The sequence below is a fragment of the Silene latifolia genome, chromosome 3 (genome assembly GCF_048544455.1).
Source record: "Silene latifolia isolate original U9 population chromosome 3, ASM4854445v1, whole genome shotgun sequence".
Classification (NCBI taxonomy): Eukaryota; Viridiplantae; Streptophyta; class Magnoliopsida; order Caryophyllales; family Caryophyllaceae; genus Silene; species Silene latifolia.
In genome coordinates, this window is record NC_133528.1 from 22,261,459 (window position 1) to 22,272,029 (window position 10,571).

The following is a 10,571-nucleotide window of genomic DNA, read 5'->3' on the forward strand; positions in this document are numbered from 1 at the left end:
TCCTTACTATCGTATTTTAATTGGAATAGCCGCATTGACTCACAAATCTTTAGTCGGTAAAATCTTACCAAAACAGTTTGGCGCCCACCATGGGGCATTGTGGTTAAATCTTGGTTAAAATACCTCTTCTCGAAATATCCTAACATCTCTATAGTTGGTCATGTCAGGATCCAATCAGAACGTATCAGATACGATGAGTACATCAGTGCAAACTCCGATAGTAGGGGCGACGCCAGCAACCTCCGGTGTTCCAAAAACAGCGGTCCCTACCACCAGAGTGACTGTAGGTCAGGCTCAGCCCCAAGTATCAGCAAAGCCTCCTTACTCCCCCAAAATCACAGATCTGGTCCCTACTCAGCAAGGTTCTAGGGTTACCACGTCCCATGGAGGTAGCAACCCCGGAGTGTTATGCGGATTCCCCCTTCGTGGACAACATTGCCCTTGTCAGCATGCCAAAGGGGTTCACCACACCAACAATGACGTTGTATGATGGAACAGAGGATCCGCTGGAGCACATCAACCAGTACAAACAGAAAATAATGGTGGTTGCAGCAACAGGGCCTGAAAAGGAGGCATGTATGTGCAAAGGATTCGGTTCCACCTTGTCAAGAGCCGCAATCTAGTGGTTCGTTAACCTTCCCAACAAATCTATTTCCAGCTTCTCATGGTTAGTGAACGTTTTCAATCAGCAGTTCGCAAGCAGTCGCAAGCCATCCAGTGATCTGTACTGGATCGTCCAGAGGTTCGAGGAGTCCACCAGGGATTATCTCGTCAGATTCAATGTGGAAAAAATATCTATCCCTAGATGCGACCCTACAACAGCAGTCAATGCCTTCAGAAGGGGACTGCATTGCGACTCTAATTTGTACAAGGATCTCACCAAGCATCTATGTGCCACCTTTGAGGAAGTCAAGCAGATGGCAGAGGCTACTTATCACCTAGAGAAGGATGAGGATAGAAGGGACCTGTATGGAACAGAGTCGTCCAGCAGAAAAATCACAACAGAGAAAAAGAATGAAAGAGCCGAACCCTACAACAAGAACACAGTGAACAAAGTCTCGGGAGAAACAGAGAGCACCGAGGCTCCACCTAAGCTCAGCGAGTACGGGTTCACCACTGGACTTGCTGGGGTAATGAAGGCAATCAGGGAGCTAGGGCAGAGGGCCAGGTGGCCTAAGAAGCCTACCCTAGGGAGAACGACAGAAAAGATGCCAGCAAAAGGTGTGAATACCACAACGATATTGGCCACAATACAGAAGATTTTATAGTACTACGAAAGGAAGTGAAGCACCTCTACAGTGCTGGATTCTTGGATCACCTGTTCCCCAAGGGGGTGAAATATGGAAAGGTCAATACTGGTGACCAGTCCCAACCATCCCCACCTCCACCTTACTCAAAGGTCGTGAGCGTCATCAGAGGGGAGTCGGAGATATGTGGTCTCACTTATTCAGCAGCAAAGCGTCATGCAACCGAGACTAAAGGAGATAAACCAGAGTTTTCCCTTAGGGTCAGCAGACACGATCTACCAGCAATCTCATTCGACGAGGCAGACGTACCAGATGAGGCAGAACACCACCATGACGCCTTGATCATTACCCTTTCTATAAGGAATTGCCTTGTTAAAAAGATATTGGTAGATACAGGAAGCTCTATGAATCTGATAATGCTAGAAACCTTGAAGAACATGAGGTTCAGCCAGAAAGACCTGGTGCACAAGGCAGTACCCTTGGTAGGCTTCAGCGGAGAAACTAAACAATCCCTTGGAGAAATAGTGATACCTAACCTTTGTAGGGTGTATGAACAAACAGGTACGGTACTTGGTCATTAATGGTCCGTCAACTTATAACGTGATACTTGGCAGGCCTTGGATCCATGAAATGAAAGCGGTACCATCAACGTACCATCAAAGCATGAAGTTTCCTACACCCTAGGGGGTACAGGAGATACGGGGAGATCAAAATGTAGCTTGGGATTGCTAAAAGAACGCTCTGAAACCCACTACAGCCGGTTCAACAAAGCAATTAGAGAAACTGTGTGTCCAGAGGGAGTATATCTCACCTCCTTAAGAGAAACTCGATGAAGTAAACCTGGACCCACAGTTTCCAGCAAGAACAGTGCTGGTGGGAGCTGATTGTGCAGGTAACATCGATGAGCAGATAATTGGATTTCTACGTACTAACATGGATTGTTTCGCCTGGTCCCATAGCGACATGCTTGGCATAGATCCAAGTTTAATTACACACCGGTTAAATGTAGACCCCATCTTTCCTCCAGTCCAGCAGAAAAGGCAAAAATTCGCTCCCGAAAGAAACGAGGTGATAAACTAGGAGGTAGACAACGTCCTGACAGCAGGCAAGATCAGGGAAGTTAACTAACCAGAATGGCTCTCGAATGTTGTGGTTGTACCCAAGAAGAACAACAAGTGGAGAGTATGTGTTGATTTCACAGATCTTCCATACGCTCTTCTGCCACCCTCCTCTCAGCATCTAGCTGCTTCTGGGCAGCTGCCTTCTCCTAAGCCAGCTTCTCTTGGGCAACCAGCTTCTCCCTCCTAGCCAAAGCCAGATCTGCCTCTACCTTCCCTAGGTTGACATCGAGGTTGTTTACCTCTCCTATCAATATGGCAACCTCAATGCGCAGGAACAGGCCGTTCTGCAAAACCTGCAAGAGGAACAGTCAGTAGCACGAACAAAATAGACCAGTGAAACATAAAGGGAATTGAAAAAGGTACCTGCAGGGCGCGTCCAGAAGCTTCATCTAGTACTGTAGGAAGAGGGGTATTTCCCAGAGAATGGACAGCAGCAGGGAGTAGGAGTTGTTCCATATGAGGCCAGAGAGGCACCCCACTGGAGCCATACCCCTTAGGAAGGCGGATTACAGTGGAAGTATTGGGCAAATGTGGCCTATGAGCCATTGCGGCCAGAGGAGCAACCTCAACAGGGTCAGGCGTGTTAACCGGCTCTTTTTCAGCAGGGAGCGAATGCCTCTTCCTAGGAGAAGGGTCGGAGGAGGCAGAAATAACTTGATTCCTCTTTTTATCCAGTAGGGAGAGAGAGGAAAAAGGAGTATTCCCTAGTATAGGAACACAATTAGAACATAAACACAAATGATCATATAGCAAGAACGAAAACTTATAAAAAACGAAGCCTTACTAGACGACATCTAGAATTCGGCAGCTGGGGGTTCTTGCTGACTGGTGGAGGTACCAACTTCCTCTTCTTCTTCTTCCACTTCCTCCTCTTCCTTCTCTTCTTCTCTTTCTCCTTCCTCCTCTTGCTCTCCTTCACCAATGTCAAGAGGTTCGAAGGCAGATGCACCAATAGGGGAAGAAAGTACACCAGGGTAAGAACGAGTTACAACAGGAAGACCAAATAAACGGCTAATCACGCTGTGATCTATCGAGGGAACTGGCTGCTTCAAACCTGCAGCAGTACACCAGTAAGAACATTAAGGTAAAAGAAAAATAACAGACGCCCAGAAACTAAAATAATCTTTAGAGGCCCCCTACTTATCAAATAAATACTCGGGGATGGGGGTAAGAGAGTCAATCTTAACAAAGATGAAGTTCGTATTCCAGCCTTCATCCCTCACTTTGGGAGGAAGAATCACACCAGGGTTGCTAGCGTCACAGGAATGTCACCCAGACCAATCCCCAGAGCATAATCTTTAGTGAGGATGCATAGCGAAACCAGAACGCGCCATGCATGGGGCGCAGGCTGGAAGATCGCCAACCTATAGTGGTGCAAGATCCATTTCACCAAATGAGGGAAGGGAAAAGACAAACCCTGGGTAAAAGGGTACTCGTACAGGCATACCCAACCGGGATTATGGGCATCCGGCGCCTCCCCAGGCTGAGGAATGTGAATCCCGACCTCCTGCCCAAGGTCAAAACTCTCTCTCACCTCCTCGAGGGGGGTGTCAGCAAAGCTAGAATCGCACAGATAGTGATCTGCGAGGATCCCAGAGGATCGGAAGGGAGAGAGAGCAGCGGCAGATGGACCCCCATGGGGAGAAGGAGGAGGAACGGTACGACAGATAGACTTTTTGACCATGATTGCGAAGTTTAAAGGCGAAAAAAATAAGAGAGAGAATAGAAAGTGAGGAGTTTACCTTGTGGATAAGGAAATTTTATAAGGAGGGAGGGAGAGTAAAGGGTTTTTAGAAGGGGGTAATATGGAGGGGAATAAAGGAAGTGGGAGGGGGACGGGTGTATTTATAACCAAAATGAGTTAGGAGAGGGAGTTAAGAGAGGAAGTTAAGGGAGGGAGTTAGGTTGGGGGAGATCGAGGGAAAGGAGACGTGTGGGAGGTGGGGAGTTATTGAGAGGAAGTGACTGATTAGACCTCTAACAGACAGTCTCAGTGGATAAGAATGCAAGTGGGCTGATGTCACGCTATGACATCACCACTATATGCAGCATCCAGGAGGGAAGCCACTTCCAGCATCCATCGAGCAAGAATAGAACCTGGCAGTTGCTTGGGGGTAATTGTATGGGCAAAAACACCCTCTCATTTTCATCATGACGTGGCAACTCGTAATTGGATAAATTAAAGGCACACGGATCAATAACCAAGGCAGCAGGCTGCTAGACGCAAGGAAGAACAAGGGGGGATGAACCTAGAAATTTAAGTGATACAAAGGTCACGTTTGAATTAAATAACAAACAGCCAGCAAGAACGTTGAAACGGTCAGCAGGAACATTGCGGCGATCAGCAAGAGCTTTGACAAAGTCAGCAACCACTTCCTATTTCATAAGAAGTGGAGCATATGGTTGAGCATATGTAGGGAGCATGTGCAACGACTCAAAAGGAGGGCTATAAAAGAGCAACAAACATCAGATTTGATACGTGCATATTCTTTACACTTTATTTGCAGTTTTGGCACGTATTTCTATGCGTATTTGTTAGCTTAAAGCTACTATTTCTCCTGAAACGGTTTACTTTGGAATTTCTATGATTTATTATAGGAATGAGTGGAAGTGAGCTAAATCAAGCTTAAATCGTCCTCTGGAAGCAACTTTATGGAAACTTGGAAGATGGGAGTTCGGACTTGTTCACCTCGGGATGCGTGCATGGAGTGAAGAGGCTGATTTGAAGAGAAAAGGATGTTACTGCATAGCGTAGTTGGTCGATCGACCAACATCTCAAGTCTATCGACCGTGGAAGTTCAGCAGAAGAGGCAGCACTGTACTGGCTGGTCGATCGACCGTGCCACTTGGTCGATCGACCAGGTTTCGCGGCTGTGATTTATTTTATGCGTTAGACTTTTGAAAGCCCACTTGTAATTAACTTTTGGGGAGAACGTTTATCAGTAGTACGCAACAATAATTTAGGTTATGCTTGTCATTATTCAACAACTGAAGTTTTAGATCTAGTTTTGGGACACGAAGTGGAGACACAGATTCGAATTAATTGTTTGTTCATCAATTTCCTTAGTAAGCTTTAATTTAATTTCAATCTTCCTTTATTCTTGTCAATTTAATTCTTGTTGTTACCAATTTATATTCAAGCAATTCAGTTTTAATCCTTTATCTTAAATTCAATTTCAATCATGTCAATTTTATTCTTTGTCTTTAATTTTGCAATTGTTATGGTCTTAATCATGCATAGCTAATCATCTTGATTGGGAACTAGGTGAGCCATGGCGTAAATTAGGGTCGAATTTATTAGTATGATTTCCCACAATTTATTATTAAAATACGGAGTATTACACTTCCTTTCTGACCTGAGCTCCCTAGGCCGTTGGAACTGGGTCACTGCTGGTTTTGCGGTCCTCATCCGCTTCATGAGGGCCATGGTTCATCCGGAGTTGATGGAGAAGGGGACTTCTCCTGATGCTGTCGGCCCTGGACTGCTGCTGGAGGTATGAACCTTCACTTCTTTTCATGAAAGATCATTTCCTTTTCTTATCAAATCACGAAAGATCGTTGTTGATTATCTTGTTTTACAGGCGTGGGTGTACTCCTACTTTCCGGGCCTCGCGCCCAAGAGGACGGAGCCGGTGGAGAAGGCCTATCCCGTTGTGAGGGATTGGGAGATGTGTCACACGAGGAGTCGGCGTTCCTTCCAGGACGTCTATCGGCGGGAGGTGAACGCTCTTCAGCTGGAAGGCGTGAGTATTTCCCTTATATTTGTCTCTTCATTACCTTTTAGAACTGGTCATAGGAATGACCCTTCGTTTGCTTCTCTAGTGGGTGCCCAGGCCTTGGGAGGAGTATGCTAGCGCTCCTCCTTTTGTGGCTGAGGTCCTTCGACCTAGGAGCTCGAGTCGGCTGCTGGTGAGGACATTGATGGGTCATGTGTGGTACTTGGGTGAGCCTTGGCTCGTCAGTGCTCTCGAGACATCTTGACTGTTCTCATCGATCCTCCTCGGACGATGTTTAGGGAGCCTTCCGGGGCTGACCTGGCTGGCGTCGGTGGCGACGCCCTCCTTCTTCCTGGTGAGGACTACTCGGCGTTCCTCTACGGGAGGTTGGCGTACTGGCTAGTTGTGGTAAGTGCGTTATCCTGTTTCATTTTTGATTATTTGAGAATATGATGAATGATCAACGGTAAATGGAAATCACCTGATCTTGCAGGAGGTCGAGGCAGCGGGCATCGAGCCCCCAGAGTACCTCGAGACCCTTGAGTACACTGACGCGACCAGGAGGACAACGATCTCCGAGCTACGCGACTTTGACGTGGTGGTGAGAGATGCTGGCTTGGACGAGTGGCAGCATATGATTCGGAGGGTGAGTCTTCTGTCTTGTATAATTTTGTGTAAGAACACATTCGCTCGAGTTTGTCCAATCGCTAAGAATTTTGCTTTTGGAATGCAGGTTGCGCCATCCCGGTTCGTGGCTTTGTGGAGGGTAGCCAACCGGCTGCGGGCTACTGCCGTCGAGGCACTTGCTGGTGGCCTAGGACATCAGGTATGAACCTTCCGTTTACTTTATTTTCGAATTTTCTAATCTTCCTTTATGTTTGAAATGGTTGACAGGAGCCAGTTTTGTTATTTGCAGAGGGAGCGCGAGCTGGAGCGAGAGCTTGCCCAGTCCCCGGAGGAGACAACTTGCCTTCTGAGGGAGCTCGAGGTCCGCGACGCCGAGGTTGCTGATCTCGAGGCGAGAGTTGTTGAGCTAGACGGCGACCAGCAGTAGCTTTCGTGTTGCTTCTTGTTTTTTGGCTGTACATTTGCACATTTTAGGACCCTCTTTTGGACATTTGGATCTTGTTTTGGGGCTCGAGCCCCAGTTTGGTGTACATATCTCCTTTTTGGTTGTATATATGATGGCCTGAGTGCCTTTGCTGTTGGGTTGTTTTGTTTGTACCTTTAGGTTAGCTTTGAACAAGTTTGTTAGATGACGGTGTACGCCGTCATGCTATATAATTTAATAGTTGATTAAAGAGATTTCTAATAGTAATTATAACAAGACGTTAATTAAATAATAAATTAATAATTCAAGTCGGGAATTGGGTTTAGCTAATATTTGTGCTTTGGGCCGTGTGCTATTATTATATGGGCCGAAACTTATTAAATTGGTATGAGTGTAATCGGGATTTATATCGGGAATTAATAATAATATAATAAGGAAATAATAATATATAAAGGTAATTATAATTATAATAATAATAATAATAAAGTTATGGCAATAATAAATTAGTAAGTATTGTGTGAGGAAATCCTAGCTATGGTATGGTTGATAATATATGATAATAATAATAATAATAATAATATAATTGTAATGAGAATTCCTATACTAATTAGAATAAGGTAAGTCACAATAGTTTCATAATTGACCTCGTATTCTCTAAATCTTACACTATAAATACCTCCTTAAATCTGAGAAATTAATCACAAATTAAAAGAAGAAGCTTTAGGAGATGGAAGAAGAAGGAATTAACATTAATCAATTAATCAACTCGAGGTAATTATTCATCTTAAATCGGTTTATATTCTTTTCATGCAAGCATCTTTGGATCGATAGTATGACTTCTATAGACCACCATGGGACTCGAAAATTAGACCTATAGCTACGTTGGACTGCAAAGTTTCTAACTTGACCTTCAGTGACCTTCGTTGACCGTGATAGGGTGGTGTTTAGGGTGGTTAAAGGTGGCGGGTTTAAGGGTTATGTGGGTTTGGTCGTGGGGGATTGGAATGGGTAATTGAACCCCTAATCGACCTCGTCTTGACCTGGGTAAGGAGAGGTTGTGACGGGAGAAGGCGGTCGGTCATGTTGGTGGTGGCTGTATGGTGGCAGGTGGCGGTTTGTGTCGGTGGTGGCGAAAACAGGGGATAACCCGTGTTATGGGCAGGAGGTTTTCGAGGGAGTTTTGGTGGTTGTAGGAGGCCTGGGTTGGGGTGGTTTTTGGTGGCTTTTGTCGAGGGTGGACTGCTGAGTTGGGTGGTGGTTGTAGGCGGCATCATAGGTTGTTTTAGGTGGTGTTTTGGGACGGGTTTTGGGGGTGTGTCAGAGGGGTGTGGTTGGTGTCGAGTGGGTTAGGGCGTGGGTTTATAGGTTGCTGGTGGTGGTGGAGCTGGTGGTTAGGGGTGAGTTGGGTGCGTGGGACTGCAGGCTGGGGGTGTCGAGACTAGGTGGTGGCTGTGGTGGTGTGTGGTGTCGGTTTGGAGGGTGTTTTTGGGGGGTGGTTCCACACGGTTTACACGATGTATAGGGTGGTGTTTGTTGTTTGTTTTGTGACGGGTTTAATTAAATAATTCGGACGGTGACTCGGGTTTGTATTAAATCGGGTTTTTGGTTAGCATAGACCTTTAAAAATTTATATAATAAGAAGAATAAATAAATAAATAAATAAATAAAGTTTGTAGTTATAATTGTTATTATTATATGGGTGACGGAAATTGTGAAGAGTTTATAATCGGATTTGTTCGCTTTAATTATTGGATCGTGTAATTGGAGTGCTTGCTTGCCAGGTAGGGATAATCCTACTCAACTCGACTTTTAATTATCTATGTTTGGTATGATGGATTACTTACGTTAAAGTGAATTGATCGTATGTGAATTGTGTTGGTTGATATAATCGTAATTGTTGGAAGGGAGATTCATATTGTATATGTTGGTTGGTAATATCGTAATTGTTGGAAGGGTAAGTTATATTGATTTGTGTTGATTATACTGATGAGGTGAATTGAATTGCTATCGTTGATTGGAATGTGGTTATTGTGAAAAGCTGTGCGACAGTCAGTTGTACGTTGTTGAGGGAGTTTGTACACTGGGGTGATGGTAATATGTACGTTGTGAGGGAGGGGTACTATTACATATTGCGGTACGTTGCTAAGGGAGGGGTACCAAAGTAATGTGAGCATGTTGTTATGGGAGTTGTGCTAAGTAAAGGAAAGGAGCACGTTGTCAGGGGGTTGTGCAATGAAAGTGAATTGAATTGGATTGATAATTGTATGTTCTTGTTGTTTAGTTTTATTCCTACTCAACGTCGCGGTTGACTGTGTATTCGTGAACACCTGCGGTGAACCATTTTATGGGGAGCAGATTTGATAGGTACCAAAGATTAGCTGACTTGGGAGCATTGGGATGAGAGCCAAACTTGGAACCTTAGATTAAGTCTAGATCACATATATAGTTATATCACTTATTTAATTTCCGCTGCGAGATGTATTTATTTTTATATTAAGTTTTAGTTGGTTAATTTGTAATAAACTTGTATTCACTAAAGTTTTAATTTAAAGTACTTTGGTTTGTTGTACTTTGTTATTCACTACCTCGGGAAACCGAGATGGTAACGCTCTCATTTACTTGGGAATGTCTAGCTAAAGGCTCCCGAATAAATGGGGGTGTTACAGGAAGGGAAGAAGCTTAGTCGAAAGCCTATCTCCCTTGTCTCCGAGGTAGATCGAAGACATAAACCACCAGAGCCACAAGTGGACTCTCTGCTCTGAAGTGCAGGGAGGAGGAGCCGTCTCCCTCCCCTCGATCACCACTAATGCCGAGGTCTTCCCCGCGAAGTAGTCCCCCACGTAAGAACTAGGCACTAAGCCACGTACCGCAGCCGCCCTCGGTGCCAAGTTCCAGCCAATCAACCTCCTAGCCTCGACCGAATCAATCCTCATGGCTGTCTCCGGCCACTCCACCACCTCAGTCTCACACGGCAGACCAGAAATCATGCCGTAATCCTCCAACGTGACCCCCACCTCACCAAAAGGCATGTGAAACGTGGAGGTCGTGTCCCAAAACCGGTTCAAGAAGGCTCAGACTAGGCCGAGGTTAGCCCGAAGCTTCCTCTTCGCGATATCCCTCCAAGCCTGCACCAGGGCGCCGAACGCTCCCCGCTCAATCATGGCTCGCTCCTCAGCCGACAGCCTCTCGTAGCACCCCATCGCCGTCGTATAGCCCGAGAACGATCTGTTGTTCCCGGCCTCCTATGTTGATTTAAAACAAAAGCTATCTTTAGCTCAGATGAAGCAGAAAAGAATGACAAACAGAAATGAAAGAAGATGAATGAAGAGTGATGAATTCGATTTACCAAGCTCTTCACCGTCCTGTAGGATAGGTGACCCTCCGCAGCCTAAAGCAGGTGTCTACTGTCCCAGGTCTCAGTCCACGAAGGTGCTCC

At 45.5% G+C, this 10,571-nt stretch overlaps 1 protein-coding gene across 1 annotated transcript; it reads left to right on the forward strand.

The window, feature by feature from the left end:
* Positions 1–383: 383 nt before the first annotated feature.
* Positions 384–2,327, forward strand: LOC141648823 (uncharacterized). The gene is made up of 4 exons (XM_074457535.1): positions 384–572; positions 693–1,223; positions 1,331–1,808; positions 2,140–2,327. Exons 1-4 carry the CDS (start codon positions 384–386, stop codon positions 2,325–2,327), a joined length of 1,386 nt encoding a protein of 461 aa, XP_074313636.1.
* The last annotated feature ends 8,244 nt before the right edge of the window (positions 2,328–10,571 follow it).